Raw genomic sequence first — 17860 nt, forward strand, 5'->3', positions numbered from 1 at the left:
GGTCTAGCGTAGTGGGCAAGAACTGAGGAGTCAGGACTCTGTTACTGGTACTTGCTGAGAGCTTGGCCATCATCTACTTTGATGGTCAATAGGTACCTCAGTTAGCCATTTGTCCCTGGTTTCTTTCAGACCTAACACACAATAACTAGTGACATAAAACCTGGATCACATGTTCCTATTTTGTAGTTGCCTCCAACACACCTACGGTGATCTGTGGGTGCTAGGACGGAATGCTGGAGCAGAGATTTCCATTACTTTACCGTTCTCTTTAGATCTACTTGTTATGGGTTTCCTAATTTTATAATGACTTTATAAAAGTACACAGCATAACCCTTGAAGTTTTGTCAATTTATAGTTACAGTATATACTGAGAAAACTGGATGAGGCGGTCTCTCTCTAATATTTACTTATTTATTTTATGTATAGGAATACACTGTAGCTGTCTTCAGACACACCAGAAGAGGGCATCAGATCCCATTGCAAATGGTTGTGAGCCACCATGTGGTTGCTGGGAATTGAACCTCAGGACCTCTGGGAAAGTAGCTAGTACTCTTAACTATTGAGCCAACTCTCCATCCCTGTTTTTGTTGTTTTTGCTTGTCTGTATGATGTGCGTGTGTGAGTGTGTGTGCGCGCGCATGTATTTCTGGTTGGCTTGGAACTCTGGTATCTGGCCCACTCTGCCTTGTGAGTGCTAGAATTAAAAGCACATGCTGCTATACTCAGTTTAAAGCTGGATTTATTCTCTTTTCTTTTTCTCTTTCTTTTTCTCTTTCTCTTTCTCTTTCTCTTTCTCTTCCCTCTCCTTTTTTTTTTTTCCCCAAAACAGGATTTCCCCACACATCCCCCTGGCTGTCCTGGAACTCACTCTGTAGACCAGGCTAGCTTCAAATACACAGAGATCTATCTGCCTCCGCCTCTTGAGTGCTGGGAACTGCCCAGTTTAAGAAGAGGCTTTTATTTATAAACTGGTACCAGGTCTACACCCAAGACTCGGAATTCCTGAATGCAGCCCCCAGTCACCTCAGTCAGGGGTTTATAAAGGCAAAAACCACAAGTTACATTCTGTGCCAGTACAAGCAGAAGGTCCTCTTATGCAAAACAAGCTTTATTTACAGAAGCAGAAACAGAAGTAAAAAAGTAACCTTTAACAGCCCTTAACATTTGTAAGTCTAATTCTGCTTTGCAGTTCTCAAAAAGCCCAGAAATTTTAAACTGTAAACATAACATTAGTGTTAGCCATGAACATAATGTTAGCCATGACTGTGCTGTGTGCCGAGATTACAGTTTGAATGGTACCTCCATCGTGAGTCAGTTGTGCTAAGGCCTGGGGCCCTTTTACACTAGAACTCACTATGTAGACCAGGCAGGCCTCCAACTCAGAGTCCTCCTGCCTCTGCCTCTTAGGTGCTGGGATTAAAGGTGTGTGTCACTATATCTAGCTGCTTTTAGTTAATTTTTAAAAACCACTTAACTTTGGAGATCACACAGTCTAGCAATAATTTATTTCCCCTAATAGATTGGTTGTAGGTGACACCTCTGCTTGTACCTGTAGGCCAAAAGATCCAAGCCTACTTCTGGGTTTGAAAAATCTACCAAACTCCACCAATTCCTGAGCACGAAAATCACTAATCCCTTAGCTAGAAATCCCACCAATCCCTGGTCTTGAACTGAAACCTCACCAATCCCCACTCTGGAAATCACCCTGGAAAACTCTGGCACAGCCACATCGACTGGAAACAGTGACAGTCATGAAGCCAGCACAGCTGCTTGACACAGTTCCTGCTGAGCTGAGCTGAGCTGAATGATCACTGCCATTCTGTCACCTTTGAGGCTTGGTCTCTGCGTGCTGCATTCTTGGGGACTTTCTGCATTGTGACTCACTTTGTGTCTTTTCCTGAGAAAAATTATGTTCGAGTCTCTCTTAGGAAGATTCTAAAATTAACCTTATCTGGCTGTATTCGTAAGCCTTCCTTATGTTCTGGAGATCATTAAAACACAGATAAACACATAATTAGATAAGACCATTACTGCAGGAAACTTCTTGGTGTATCACCCCCTAAGCTAACTCAAACAGTGTAATTGGTGCAGGGTAAACGGAGACAACTGACAAACTCTGACTGGCCAGGAGAATAGGTTACATTCAAGGCCTCCCTTTACAGTATGCTTAGAGCTTTCTGAAAATGAAGTTTAAAGATAGGGGGTCATACAGGATACACCCTTGGAGGAATAGAACTCAGTAAGTAACATAGGTTGACTAAAATAAACTTTCCCTACTTTATAGCATAGATGATGAAGTAATAAAAGAAGTTAGGTATTAGTATTTGTTATTAATAAAAGGACCAGTTCAGATATTTTGTTTGTCTGGAGTGCTTTAAAATTGCAAACATTGCCAGCCAAAAAGCAGGCTGTCATATAATACATGTGTTTGCTTTGGAGGAGACATTCTTTAGGTTCTTTAAATTGGAGTTATAGGGCTGATGATACAAATAAAATCTGTTCTATTTGTATTCTCTGATTGTGACTGAACTTGTAACTCTGGACATAAAATGAAAAATCAAATATAATCTGTACTTCCTAAATGATCATTGTTTTGTGAAATCGTCTTTTGTTCTGTGAAACCTGTAAAATAAAGAAGCACCTGGTTGCCGGTCAGTCACAGGTGCAAGACTGCCTGGCCACCTCCGCACTCACTCACCTTATCTCCTCCATGGCTGGACTGCCCTGTGGACAAGCTGCCTGGGCAGGCCCCTGGCAAAACTCCTCCCCGAAGAAGCCCTATAATAAGTCTGTCTCCTGCTCAGCTCCAATCTACCTCTCATCCAAACATAGGCAACCACTCTCTTTGTTCTGTCCCAGCAAATCTCTTTTTTTTTTTTTTTTTTTTTGGTTTTTTCGAGACAGGGTTTCTCTGTATAGTCCTGGCTGTCCTGGAACTCACTTTGTAGACCAGGCTGGCCTCGAACTCAGAAATCCGCCTGCCTCTGCCTCCCGAGTGCTGGGATTAAAGGCGTGCGCCACCACGTCCGGCTCCCAGCAAATCTATCTCTTAATGAGGTTTGTTGTGTCGGGTTATTTTGTGTTAGTCCTTGGCTCCCAACTGCTAGAATGCTCTCCTTTCAGAGCTGTAACACTTCCACTGTAACGACAGTTTAACAACATTGGTGGTTTCCCTCAGAGCTATGGCACTATTGGGGAACACTTTCCCCCTCATAGCACAGCTGCACTGCTCTCATTGAGAAAGCCTTTCCTCTCGGAGATGTAACCTAGTACCTATGTAGTAAGCTAAAATCATTGAGCTAAGCGATAGAGCATTTGCCTGAGACTAAGCAACCCCAGTTGCTTTGAGTGTAGCTGAGAGTCTAGAGGGCAGATTGAAAGCAAGCTATATTGGTTCAGTGTAGGTAGTTTGTTTTTCCAGCACCTATGCTAATGAAACTGAACAATTTCTGTACCTCTCAGAAACTGATGTTGGTTATGCAAAACTTGTTTATAATTATCCACTTGCAGAGCTATAATGACAACACAAGGCAATATAAACATCTTAAAATTTATTATATATTCATTGGTGTTTGCCTGCATGCATTCTGTGTGAAGGTGTCAGAATTGCTGCAACTGGAGTACAGTTTTGAGCTGCCCATGTGAGGGCTTGGAATTGAACCCATGTCCTCTGGAAGAACAGCCAGTGCTCTAAACTGCTGAGCCATCTCCCCAGCCCCCAATATAAATATTTTATCAGGAAAGTACATGTAAGCAACAAAAGCTGAAAGTCTCTCTCAGACAGAAGGAAGATCACCTGCTAAGAAAACTCTCAGACCAGACCAGCTGCCTGCAAGAGGGTTAGACCAACTGGGACACTTAGAAAAGAGACACTCTCCAACCTCTTGAGCTACCTGTAACCTGTGGCATGTGCTCCAGGGTCCCAGATTTGTGAGCTGTCACCCAAGCTGTGGTTGGCTTTTGTGATGCATTTTGAATCACTTTGACTCTCATAACCCCTCACCCATATTCCTGCAAATAACCCAGTAGAACTCATTGGTTCCCCAAGTTGGACTCTGGTGGGATCCATACTGTGGTCTGTCATGGGCTCCTTCTCTGGGATGAGGATTATGTGTATGTTGTGACATAATGACAAATCAGGAAGTTCTGTCACACAACACTGAAAAATAATAAATAAGTACATGCCTGAAGAGTTCAGTATGACCTAAGAAAACATCTTGCAGGCTGGGTATGTGGCTCAATATAGAATACATATTTGATTTTTTTTTAATTTACTTGGTTATTTTTTAGATAGGGCCTCACTTTAGTTCTGGGTTGTCCGGAACTTGCTGTGTGAACCAGGCAAGCCTTAACCTCGTGGGGATCCGCCTGTTTCCAAAGTGCTTAGATAAAAGGAATGCAAAACCATAGCTGGCCTTTGATTTTATTTTGTGTGTGTGAATGTTTTTCCTGCGTGTAGTATGTATACCACATGCATGTCTGGTGCTCACAGAGGTCAAAAGAGTGCGTCGTTGCCAGCCAGTATTGGTGCACACCTTTAATCCCAGCACCTGGGAGGCAGAGCCAGGTGGATCCCAGATTTCAAGGCCAGGCTGGTCTACAGAGTGAGTTCCAGGACAGCCAGGGTTACACACAGAAACCCTGTCTCAAAACAAACAAACAAACAAACAAACAAACAAAAAATCCCCCCAAACCAAAAGAACAACAAAAACCAAGCAGGGTGTCACATACCCTGGGGACAGGAGTTAATGGAAATGTTGGGAACCAACACACAGAATCAGGAGTCAACCCAGGTCCTCTGCAATGGCAAATGCTCTAAACTGCTAAGCCATTCCTCCAGCCTCAAGAGACTCCATCTTAATAAAACTCCACAAGTTGGGTGTGGACGTGAATGTTTGGTTACTGCTTCTAAGCATTACAGGTATGGGTCATAGTGTCTGACTGGCTTCCAGCAGGATAACCAAATCAGACATAATATGTCATTGAACATTTGTAGACTCTTAGTGTAAGAGTAATCTTTACACAGCTCTCCTCAGTAGTGAAGGGTACTTGATATCAAGTCCTTTCTACCAGAATTTTGAGAATAAAAACATTTTTAGCTATATAAGTGTGCAAAACAAAAAGAATGTGTTGACAGTTCATATGAGTGTAGCTCAAAGGATATAGAAACAAAAGAAACTCCCCAACTAGACAACTAGACAGGTCTTATGATTCCTGTCTTCCCTTCCCTAGTCTTGCCTAACCTTGCAGTTAGTAACCAAGAGGATCAGCAAAATGACTAATCTCCTAGAGTTGGTTCTGAGTTTGATCCTTGGAACCAGGATGGTAGGAGAGAACCAACGTCCATACGTGTGCAAGTATATACACAAATGCACACACATACATACACATATACATATATATTTTTCCATATACATGGGGAAACTGCATGATACAGGAGAGAGGAAGAGAACCAAAAGATAGCCTGTGAGACAGAATAGGTTTTGGTTCTGGATGGGACCTGGAGCTCCTCGGGCAATTGCCCATACACCCGACATCACTGAGAATAATTTTAGTGAACTAAAAGTAAGGTAAACTCACAATGATGTTAACATTTTTATTTCTTTATGTTGTGTGTGCGCACAACCATAGTAGCAAATGGAGGAGAAGACACCTTGCAGGAGTTTACCTTGGTTTACCTATTAAACTGTTTCATGGGCCCTAAATTCATATTTCTTTTTGTTTTATGAGCATTTTGGCAGGATGTGTGCAAATGCATTCTGTGTCTGTTGCCTCCGGTGACTAGAACCCTCAAGTTGGAGCCCGGGAAGTTTCTAGCCAATCAGTCACAGGTGCTACGAACCAACTTTGATCCTCTGGAAGAAAGGCTGTGCTAAGGCCATCATCTCCCTAGCCCCCTTATATTCCTAATGATATGTTTAAACTCAGCTTTTAGAAGGTACTGCAAAACAAACTCCATTTAACAAGCTAATTCAGAGAATTTAGGGCTGGGGATGTGACAGCCAGCCGTAACCTGGGGGCACTGTTACTGCCCGTCCAGAAACAGGCTGCTCTCAGTTATTAGAGACACTTCCCTCCGTAAACCATTATCCTATAATCTCATTCTATTATTGACATTCCAGGTCAAAGGTCAATGGCCTTTAAGGAATGCCTGGTACTATAGTATGTTTCTTTAGCTGTCCCAGGGGAGTTATATGTAAATTATTACACTGGATGATTCTCTTGCCCAGCTGTGGATTCCATAGATAAGATCCATCTTTTGTATATTATGTAACTTGCGCTATTCTGTAGGTGGTGTGCATCTATGATATTCACTTTATAAAGCTTTCCTTTAGCCTTCTTCCAGCATGCTGGTTGGCTCTAAAGCCGCTGTCCTTCAGGTAGGAGTAAGAATGCACTTATTTAATTTAAATTTGAATTGAGTCTGTCTTTGGTTTTTCCCAGGGGATTGGAACACAACAAAAGAATAATGCATTTAATCTGCCTTGGAGACAGGTCTCACTGTGTAGCAGTATAGGGCAGTGTTGGCTTTAATTTTAGCATTTTCCTGCCTCAGCCTCCTGAGTGTTGGGTAATTGCCAATAGGCCTGCTTATCCTACTTGTCATTTTGTTTGTAGACAGGTACATGTGTAGCACTGGCTGTCCTGGAACTCAGAGATATGCCTTGCTCTGCCTCCTGGGTTCTGGGACTAAAGGCATGCGCTAACTCGCCAAGATTCAAGGTCAGCCTACTTTGAATCTACACGCCAGACTCAGCAGCATTGCCCATAAAGCAATGCAAGCTACTGCGCATGTGCACTTGTGCCGCACCGGCCTACGTGAGGCTTCGCTGGATGGTCATGGCGGCGATAGAGGGCGGCGCCAGCTCCGCCCTCCAGGAGACGCAGCCGAGCCGAACTTACGACGCTAACTTGATTGAGCGGGCCAGGCCGCGGCCACTGAGCAAGGCGCTCTGAGGTCGCCGCGGTTCGGCCTCGTCCGCTCGGTAAGCGCACTCTTCCTGATTCATACGCCTGCCTTTGCCAACTTTCCCCATCAGTCCTTAACCAGGCAAAAACTGACAGAAGGATGTGTCCGGGCCGGGCAGCTACTAGTAGGGGACAAGCTCCACCCCCGTTTTCTGATTGGCTCCTGGGAGGGACCTGCCACTTCCTCACACTCTTATTGGCTTAGGTGGCGGAGGAGGGGTGAGCGTGCCATACCATCCATGCACTCTTTTCATTGGCTCAGGGGTGTGGCTCATCTTGCTTAGGCTCTCTCATTGGTCTACTACAGTCTTTGGGGCGGGGCCTCCGTGCAAGAAGACAACAAAGGGTCGCAGGTCGCTAGCGGGCGGCAGGCGGCGGTGTTCCAGTCTTCCTTACTCCTCTCTGCTTAGGCGCGTCGGCCTCCCGCCAGTCCCACTCCAGATGAAGTGTGAGCACTGTACACGAAAGGTGGGTGCGTCGTCCGGCGGGGCTAGGGGCGAAAGCCAAGGCTGGAATCGGTGGTAAAGGGTCGGACTCGGCCGGGTGCACCTTGCTCTGTGTTTATGTCCGCCTCTGACAGCCATCACCTGTCTGCAGAGGACTGGGCGGCGAGCTGGCTGTTGTCCACTGTGGGCGAGTGCACCGCCGGGACTCTCCGTGGAAGCTACTGTTCTGGGGCCGGGGATTGATCTCAGTCCGGGCACCCTGTTGTGGAAGTGAACGATTAATGAAGTAATTAGAAATGATGCTTTGAGCGGCTCTTATACTTAAACAACAACAAACTTCAATAAAACGAAGTGGAGAAGGAATAAAGGTCAGGCAGGCCCTCCTGTCCTGCTCCACTAGGTGGCTGAAGTGACTGACAGCTGCCTCACTTGCCTTCACACGTGATGCATGTGCAGGAATCTCGTTTGTTTTTTTGTTTTTGTTTTTTTTTTTTTACAAGAATTGTATCATATCCAAATACTCCATACGTTGTTTTTTTTTTTTTTTTTCAGAGAATCGCCTGTAATTTTGTGTAATAGCCACATCTAAATGTTCTAATATACATTACGGTTAGATCACTTCCTGTTCTTAGTTACTACAAATACAAATGGAGGGTGTGTGTGTTTATGTGTACCCTTCTATAAGTATGGATGATTTTATTTTGTAGAAAGGGTTTCTAGAAGTAAGATCGACTGCTCAGGATATGTTTTGTTTTTTGGCATCACACTAAATTATTCTTGGCTGAGCTCGGTGGTACACACCAATGATCCCAGTGCTTGAGAGATTGAGGCAGGAGCTCAAAGTTAGACAGTGCAATTTATCAAGACCCTATCTCATTAAAAAAAAAAAAATTATGGTAGTACACATCTTAATCCGAGCACTCAGGAGGCAGAGGCAGACTCTGTGAATTTGAGGTCAGCCTGGTCTATATGGTGAGTTCCAGGACAGCCAGGACTATGTAGAAAGACTTGATCTAAAAAGGAAAAAAATAGATAAATAAAAATAGAGAAAAGAAAAATAATTTTCCTTTCTAACATCCCCTGTCCTTTTTTTTTTTTTTAAAGGAATGCAGTAAAAAATCAAGAACTGATGATCAGGAGAATGTGTCCAGCGATGGGGCCAGCCCGGCCAAGGAGAGTGAAGAGGCAAGTAGATGTTTCGGGTTTGTGTCAGCCTAACGTGAGCGTGAGTGGAGTGGCTACTGTTGTTTCTCCTGTCAGGTCTTATACTACCTTGCACTTCACTGCTCTAAGAAAGACTGAAGTAAAAGTGGGAAGAGCCATGTATAGGACAGTCTTGAGTCTTCTCAAACATACCAGGCCAGGAACTGCTTGAGAAATAGGATCATTGTGGTGCAGTGTTGAAACCTTATTCTACAAAATGGAAGGAACTCACATTCTGTAGTGCATGCAAAGACTTGAGGCTCAAGTTCCATGATTCTTTAAGCTTGCTGTTTAAGTTAACTAAGCTGCTTGTTTAGTTCAGTCCTTGTTTCAGCTAATAGTGATGCTTGTTTGTACATACTGTATCACATATTATATCACATTTGGAGCTGAGCTTCATACCTGTCTCACTTCATGCTCTGAAGAGGCTTCTGCATGTGTCATGCCACACTATGGATTCACAGAGAAGGTTACAGTCACTGTTGTCTTAGAAAATATTAGGACTAGTCAGGAATGCTGGTACACCTTTGGAGGTCCAGCTCAAGGTCAACCTAGGTTGTATAATGAGACCTTATCTCAAAACAATAACTGAGGGAGGGCTAAGGATTAGTCAACTGATAGAGTGCTTAGCTAGCTAGCCTGAAATTCTGAACTCAATCATTTCAAACAAACAAATTGATTTTAGAGCTTACTAGATAGCTCAGCTGGTAAAGACACTTGCCACTGAGTCTCAGGATGTCAGTTTGATCCCCAGAACCCATATATGACATCTAGAGACTTATGAACACAGGTGACAGGAAAAGACCAGTTTTTACAAGTCGTCTTTCTACCTTTACACCAACATATTGCACACACACACACACACAACATCAAACAAGAAAGCAATCAGTCAATGTAATATAAAACTTTTTTTTTATGTAAGTGTAGAATTAATGACATGGGGGAAGTAGATGGCAGGATTTTTTTTCCTTCGACCTAGTACTTCTGATGTACTGTTTAATCTGATGGGCATAGTTCTGGCCCTCCTGTGTGTGCCAGTGCTGTGCTTTGGGAGCAGCAGTGCACCAAGAGGCAATGGTCCCTGGAGTCCTGGGTCAGTTTGGGCCAATGCTTTAGACACCAGACCTGTACCCTAATGCCTACCCTGTCGTATAAAATCCCATTGACATGTTAGTGCATGCCTGAGAAGGGGAGGCCTGCCTAGACTGCACAGCAAAATTCCATCTCCAAAAATAAAACAACCCTTTTGAGGCCCTATTTCTTATCAGTGTTGTGAGGCGTTGAGTTTCTTCCATCCGAGGGTTCTGGTAAGGATGAGATAAGTTTGAACACAGTCTAACCAACATCTTGGCAGTTTAGTATGGACATAATTTTTAAAAGGCTAAGGGATGCTGGGTAAAAGTTGGTAGACTGGGCCCTGAAGGTAAGAATTGAAGGTAGGATGGACCATCTGATAGATGTCTGCACTACATAAATGCCTGGTGCCCGCTGAGATCAGAAGAGGATGTTTGATCTCCTGGAATTGGAGTTATAGATGGCTGTTAACCACTGTATGGATGCTGGGTATCTAACCTGGGTTCTCTACTGCTGAGCTATCTCCAGCTCCTATTTATCTATTTTACTTTTAAAAAAAAAAAGATTTATTTATTTATTATATGTAAGTACACTGTAGCTGTCCTCAGATACTCCAGAAGAGGGCATCAGATTTCGTTTCGGATGGTTGTGAACCACCATGTGGTTGCTGGGATTTGAACTTGGGACCTTCGGAAGAGCATTTGGCACTCTTAACCACTGAGCCATCTCGCCAGCCCCCTATTTTACTTTTGAGATGGTCACACTTGCTATTTAGACCCTGCTGGCCTTGAGTTCAATGATCGCTTCAGAAATCCTGAGATAAAGGCTTATGTCATTAAGCCTAGCATCTTTTTTTTTTTTTTTTTTTTTAATCTGTGTATATATGGCCTCCCCCATCCCCTCAGATGTATGCTTTAGGATAGGTTACAGAAGTGTCATATAGAAGCCAGGGAGCAGGAGGAGAATGGATGGAAGTCACTTAGAAGACAGCATCAGCTTCCAGTGCCTAGCTAGACAGCCCGAGGCATAGCGAGATACTGGACTGACCTGGGGACCCTGGTGACAGGAACTAGAAAGCTGCTTTGGAAATGGTAAGGACTATATCAAAAAAAGAGGGCCTCCGTAGAGTCTAGCAGTTTACAAGAACAAGGAAGGAAGATGACGGGGTGGCTAGGAAACTAACCTGGACCCCAAATGTTGTTTATTTGTTTGTTTACTTCTTTTGGAGACAGGATCTCACTATGTAGTTCTGCTTGGCCTGGAACTCACTATGTAGACTAGGCTGGTCTTGAACTCAAGAGATCCACTTGCTTCTGTCTCTGGAGTGGTGGGAGTAAAGGCATGTGTCATGGTGCTTAGCCGAGAACATTATTTTAAAGTCACACACACACACACACACACCCCAGAAATGAAAACAAGCATTTTGACACACACCTGCAATCCCATCACTCAGAGTTCTAAGATGAAACTGCTGTAAGTTCAAGGCCCTACTGTGCTACATAGTGAATGCCAGATCAGGTCTACAGGGCAAGATCCTATCCAAAAAATATCAACAAACTATGAAAAAAAAAACTGCATAGACTCCCTCCAGAGCTTCTGTGATTGACTGAAATGACTCTTGCTTACTTTAGCATCTTCCCATGTTAATTTACCAATACTAACTGGACACTTACTGTTTTTAATGTGTTTCATTTTTTACTAATACCTGATTTGAACTTGAGCCTTGCACTTGTTAGGAGAGCTATGACACTCACCTAATCTCTAGCACCTAAGCACCTTCTAGGTTCTCAGAGACGCTAGGGAGCATAAGGAACAAGAGGTGCTAACCCTGTTAGGTCATTAAGGGGGACAAGCAAGTTGACACTGTGTGGTAATGGGATCTGAAAATAAATTTCAGGATGCCAGCTCTGTTGGGGCCAGTAGATGGGTGAGAGCTCATTCGGAATATTTTATGGCAGGACTCAGAATAGTCAGAGCCCATAGGACTGAATGTGAGCCCCGAGGGGCAGGGTAGGGCAAGGAAGAGCAGGCAAAAGCTGTGCTGTGAGCCCCGCTCTGAGAGTGCAGTCAGGGGCTTCAGGCAATGGAATGGGAAGTGGGGGTTCAGAACGGGGTTAAAGGGACCAGGGTCCTAGTGCCCTAGCATCCAGGTGTTCAGTCCCCCTTTTAAAGGTGTGGGTGGGGCAGTGATGAGCAAGAGCAGTTCAGAGTTGGGCGCTGAGGCCTGAGTCTGTGTTACTCACAGGTGCAAGCCTCAAGCCAGTCCTGACTGTATGGAAAGTCTGCTCCTTGGTGTGGAGCTGGAGGAGCTAGGCAGGGGAGCCAGGAGCTGCCTCACAGGCACTGGAGAGGGAGGGTGAAAGAAGAGGAGGAAGAGATGGCCATCAGGCCACTTTGCAACGGGCACAGAGTATCATCTTCCCACATGACAGTGCTGGGCTAGTTCACCCTTGACTGCATCTGCATGGCTCCTTGGAGCCTGCAGTGGCCTTGGCCATGACATGTGCCTCACCTCCCTGAGTTGCTCGGAACCGAAATCGTTGCCCAGTAGCTCCTGACACCTCAGCCATGACTTTGTCTCCATGTTGAATGTCAATTATTTTCTTTATTGTGCTTATGCAGTTACCATCCCTAAAGAAGCAATGCTACCAGCCAGGCAGTGGTGGCATGTGCCTTTAATCCCAGCACTCGGCAGGCAAAGGCAGATGGATCTCTGGGAGTTCGGGGCCAACCAGGTCTTGAAATCCTGTTATAAAAGACCGAAAAAAGAAAAGAAACAATACTAACACCATTTTCTTTCATAGAAGGGAGAGTTCCATAAATTGGCTGATGCAAAAATATTTCTGAGTGACTGCCTGGCATGTGACAGCTGTGTGACTGTGGAGGAAGGTGTCCAGCTTTCTCAGCAGAGTGCCAAGGACTTCCTCCATGTCCTGAATCTTAATAAGGTATGGTGTCATCTGGGACTGATGGGGCAGGCCTGTAATTCCAGCTACTGGGAAACTAGGGCAGGACACATGCAAGCTCACATTCTGCCTAGGCTACAAAGCGAGTTCAAGACCACCTTGGGCAACTACAACAGTAGAACATCTGTCTAGTATGGAGGGATGGATGGATGGATGGCTGGGTGGGTGGGTGATAGAGTCCTAGTATTATTGTGATGAAACATAATCCCAGTGTTTATGACCAGTTTATGATCAAAAGCAAATTGGGCAGGAAAGGATTTACTTGGCTTACATGTCCACCCACATATTAGTATATCACTGAAGGGGAAGTCAGGTTAGGAACTGAAACAGGGTAGGAACCTGGAGGTGGGAGCGGTGCAGAGACCATGGGGGAGTGCTGCCACTGGCTAGTTCATCATGGCTTGCATAGCCTGCTTTCTTACAGAACCCAGGATCACCAGCATGGGGAGGGCACGATCCACAATAGGCATCTTATGGAAACATGTTCTGAATTGATGTTCCCTCCTTTCAGACAACTCTAGCTTGTGTAAGGTTGACATAAAATTATCCATCATGTATATACATACATATGTACTAATCATGTATGTGTGTGTGTATGTATGTACGAACATAAATGAGTAGATAAATACATACAGGGTTCTAGACACCCGTGTGCCTGAGGATCTGGCCCCATCAATGTGTGTCATTGCTCCTTGATTCTTTGTATCTGCAACTTGTTCTTGATGTGATAAGGTTTACTGATATTTTTGTGAAACACACTACATTTTATTTATTTATTTTTTTAAAGATTTATTTATTTATTATATGTAAGTACACTGTAGCTGTCTTCAGACACTCCAGAAGAGGGCGTCAGATCTCATTATGGATGGTTGTGAGCCACCATGTGGTTGCTGGGATTTGAACTTCAGACCTTCGGAAGAGCAGTCGGGTGCTCTTACCCACTGAGCCATCTCACCAGCCCCACACTACATTTTATTGTTACCTTCTATGATGTTGATTTTTGTAGGTGTATTAGAATTCTGTTGTCTAACATGTCTATTTTGTATGTGGTATTTTATTTTATTTTATTTTATTTTATTTGGTTTTTCCAGACAAGATTTCTTTGTGTAGCCCTGGCTGTCCTGGAACTCACTCTGTGCGGATCAGGCTGGCCTTGAACTCAAGAGAACTGCCAACCTCTGCCTCCTGAGTGCTGGGATTAAAGGCGTGCACCACCACCATCTGGCAGTATGTGGCATTTTATAAATTTAGTATTTGACTGGGTTGTCAAAGTATCTTAGTTTTATAGTTTTATTAAACTAAAAAAATCTATTTTGTATCATTACCTTTTTGTGTTGTGTGACATTGTCTGTGTATCTGAGACTGGTCTCAATCCTTCTGTTCTTCTTTCTCAGCCTGTATAGTGCTAGGATTATAGGCAGATGCAGCAAGCTGGGAGCTTTGTACCTCTTGTGTTTGGATTATATTGGCTAGAACTTTTAAAAGGGTACAGATTAACAACAGTGGTAAGTGGTGCTGGCTAAGACCTAAAAGCTTATAAATGACTTCTAAATTGGATCTTGTTGGAAATTTAGCTTTCCTTGTCATCCTGCAATTCACCTGCAGATAATGAGCCCCACCTTGGAGCCTCACAGACTGCAACACTAGAGCCAACACTGGAAGCCTAGGCATGGAGGAGATTGGTGCTAATTCTCCTGACTTCAGTCTCTGGGGTGATAAGAGGCAACCACTCACTGCCACACCAAAATCCTATGCTTTGTGTGTGTGTGTGTGTGTGTGTGTGTGTGTGTGTGTGTGTGTGTGTTCAAGCATAGTTTCTCTTCTCTTTGTAGCCCTGGCTGTCCCGGAAACCTACATCTTTTTCTTGTCTGTCTGTCTGTCTGTCTGTCTTTCTCTTAAAGTGTAATTTAAATTTTTTATGTTTTGCTGAGCTATGGTGAAGCATACCTTTAATCCCAGCACTGCAGGTGCACTTCTGAGTCTGAGCCCAGCCTACTCTATAGAACGAGTTCCAGTGCAGCCAGGGCTACACAGAGAAACCCTATCTAACACCAAAAAAAAAAAAAAAAACAAAACCAACCAACCAAACAAACAAAAAAACCTAAAAAACTATTTGCTATTTTCTATTAAACATGTGACATTATTATCTCTTCCTCTAGAGATGTGACACCTCAAAGCACAGAGTTCTGGTTGTGTCTGTGTGTCCTCAGTCTCTGCCTTATTTTGCTGCTAAATTCAACCTCAGTGTCACTGATGCATCTAGAAGGCTGTGTGGCTTCCTCAAAAGTCTTGGTGAGTAAATCACCTCTTTATAATAGCACCGATGGATACTTTCAGCTCATGAAGGGCCCTTTTCATTTTTCAAGTTCAACTTTCAAGGACACAGGAGCATAGTAAAATCTTGTCTTAATATAAAATGAAAGATAGAGCACAGAGAAGTCAGATGTGATCTGTGTCCATGCTTGGTCTAAGGGAAGAATCCGTATCCTTCTTCCCTGCAGGGGTGCACTATGTATTCGACACCACAATCGCTGCAGACTTCAGCATTCTGGAGAGTCAGAAGGAGTTTGTACGCCGGTATCACCAACACAGTGAGGAACAGCGTGAACTGCCCATGTTGACCTCTGCCTGTCCTGGTGAGCACAATGCTGGTACTATTTCACCAGAACTGTAGAAATAATGGGCCTAGCTTTGGCTGGAGGATGGCAGGCCTATCTCACCCAGCTTTGTAGAGCAGGACACCTTATGAATAGGAACAGTATAGAGGAGGAATGTTGACTTACCCTGGGGTGACAGGTGACAGTCTCAGGAATTCATGGTACCTAGTGCTAGACGGCAGGAGAAAACTATGGGAACTGACTTCATTCTCTCTCTCCCTCTCTTTCTTTCTCTCTCTCTAGGTTGGGTCAGATATGCTGAGCGGGTGCTGGGTCGCCCCATCATCCCATATCTCTGTACTGCCAAGTCCCCCCAGCAGGTCATGGGCTCCTTGGTGAAGGATTACTTTGCCAGGCAGCAGGTAAGCCAGTGTCTCCCGAGAGTAGCAGCAGAGGGGAGACTCAAGGTGAGCAAGGCCTGAGGGGCAGCAGAGCACACTGTGGATAGGGAGGCCCCGGGCCCCACCCATGGAGACACTGCCTGGTTGCTTCTGTTCTGGCTGCCTTAGGAAGCTAAGCTTCATCTTTAGCCTGGCTTTTTGTTTCAGGTCACAGATAGCATCCCTATCCTGCCTTTTTGGTTGGGTTTGGTTTGGTTTTTTGAGACAGGGACATTCTATATAATTCTGGTGTCCTAGAACTCACTATGTAGATTGCTTGGCCCCAGACTCACAGATATCTATCAGCCACTGCTGATAAAAAAAAGAAATGTGCTACTACACCAAGCCCCCCCCCCCCTTTTTTTTTTCATAATTTTACATCTTATTTTATGGGTATGGATGTTTTGCCTGTCTGTCTGTCTGTCTGTTTGTCTATGCACTATTTGCATGTCTTATGCCTACAGAGGCCAGCAGATACCATCAGATCCCCTGACATTGGCATTATATCTGTTTGTGAGCTGCTACATGGGTGCTTGGAATTGGACCCAGGTCCTCTGGAAGAGCAGCCAGTTTTCTTAAGCGCTGAGCCATCTCTGCAGCCCCCGGTCCCATGGTCTTCACACTGCCTGTCACATGGTAGATAAAGGGATCCTTTGTAACTGGGCCTCAGCCCATCCTCCTCTTTAGTTCCAAGGCATCAGACAGCCAAACATAGATTGCACCCTGCCTTTCTTCTTTCATGTGAATAACTGTTTGGGCCCCACGGTAACCAGAAACTATATCACGGGGAAGGACTTTTCAAACACTGCAGCAGCCCAAAGGCCACATCCACCTGACACAGAAAACATTTCTTCATTCATAAAGTCACCACAGTTAGCAAATTACCACTCCTACCATGCCTGTACCATATGTATATTAAGTTGGAGGGACAGAAAACCGGCTATAAAGTGAGTGGTCTACATCCTTGGCCTCTTATACTTGCTGCGAGAGCTCTGGTGATTCTTAGTCTCCTCAGGCTGCCAGCCCGGTGTTCTCTGAGTGGAGCCCAAGTTACACATCCTCTTGTAGCTCCTAGTAGGGACAGCTGGGCCTAGAGCTCTGGCCTCTGGCAACCTCTTGGCTTAAACCCCTAGAGGGTTAGGATCAAAATGTCTCCTCTTGAGCGCTACCCCTGCCCTGAGTAGGGCTTTTCTCCTCAGGCCTTCATGTAAAGTCACTGGGCAACTGTTGGCTCAGGGTTTGTCTCAGCAGAGGGGTGGTCTGGATGTTGTCACTTGAACAGTTTCAGAAAGTCTTCAGGTAGAGCAGGTGCAGCACAAACTATTCTTATCTGTGCAGAGCTCATGAGACAGCACCATCAATGGGCAGGATGGGAGCAGCAACTGGGACTACCCATGCTCTGCTGCAGCCATCACTGCCTCCCTGATCTCTGAGCTGAGTGCTCTCCTCCACAGAATCTGTCTCCAGAGAAAATCTTCCACGTTGTCGTGGCTCCTTGCTATGATAAGAAGCTGGAAGCTCTTCGAGAGGGACTTTCCACTACTTTAAATGGTGCTCGGGGCACTGACTGTGTGCTGACATCAGGTGAGGGGTCCGGCTGCTCTGACAGGCCAGTGTGGCACTGAGAGCCAAGGGTTCTTGGGGTCTCAGTGGCCTAAGTGAAGAAGGTTCTTCAGAGTCTATTTCCAGATGAGTCAGGTCTCTGGGAGAGCCACGTGGACAGTGTGGCTTTAGGTGACGTGCTCTTACACCACAGCCCACGGACACTCTTTCCTGTAGCAGGCAAAAGTGCCTGTGCACACAGATGAGCATAGAGAAGCCAGGAAGGTGAAACAGGTTAAAGACATGTTTAGCCTGTCTTCTTCATGGGATGCTGGAATGGATGTAGTTTCTAAATCAATAAGAACCCATCTTAGGGAGGAAGCCATATGTACTTTGTAAAGAGCTTCATTGTGAACATGTCTTAAGCTGTATTTTACACACAGGGCTGAATTAATTGCAAACAATCTTTTTTTCTGAAATTGTGCTGTGCTTTGCACAAAAAAAAAAAAAAAAAAAAAAAAAAAAAAAAACTGGTGGTCAGACTCTCAAGTCTTGGCCCAGGCCTGGTACCTAAAATTGGGCTGAATCAAGTTTCATTTCCCTGCCTGCTGTTCTCACATGTG

General features: G+C 44.6%; 1 protein-coding gene across 1 annotated transcript in view; it reads left to right on the forward strand.

Moving 5' to 3' along the window:
• Window positions 1-7321: 7321 nt before the first annotated feature.
• Narf (nuclear prelamin A recognition factor) overlaps window positions 7322-17860 on the forward strand; it is a 17422-nt gene continuing 6883 nt past the window's right edge. Inside the window, exons 1-7 of the mRNA XM_021177725.2 lie at window positions 7322-7437; window positions 8520-8600; window positions 12497-12640; window positions 14818-14950; window positions 15160-15294; window positions 15559-15677; window positions 17150-17279. Coding sequence (XP_021033384.1) covers window positions 7411-7437; window positions 8520-8600; window positions 12497-12640; window positions 14818-14950; window positions 15160-15294; window positions 15559-15677; window positions 17150-17279 — 769 coding nt within the window. The 5' untranslated portion in view covers window positions 7322-7410. The remainder of the gene's footprint in view (window positions 7438-8519; window positions 8601-12496; window positions 12641-14817; window positions 14951-15159; window positions 15295-15558; window positions 15678-17149; window positions 17280-17860) is intronic.

This window comes from Mus caroli, chromosome 11, assembly GCF_900094665.2.
Source record: "Mus caroli chromosome 11, CAROLI_EIJ_v1.1, whole genome shotgun sequence".
Classification (NCBI taxonomy): Eukaryota; Metazoa; Chordata; class Mammalia; order Rodentia; family Muridae; genus Mus; species Mus caroli.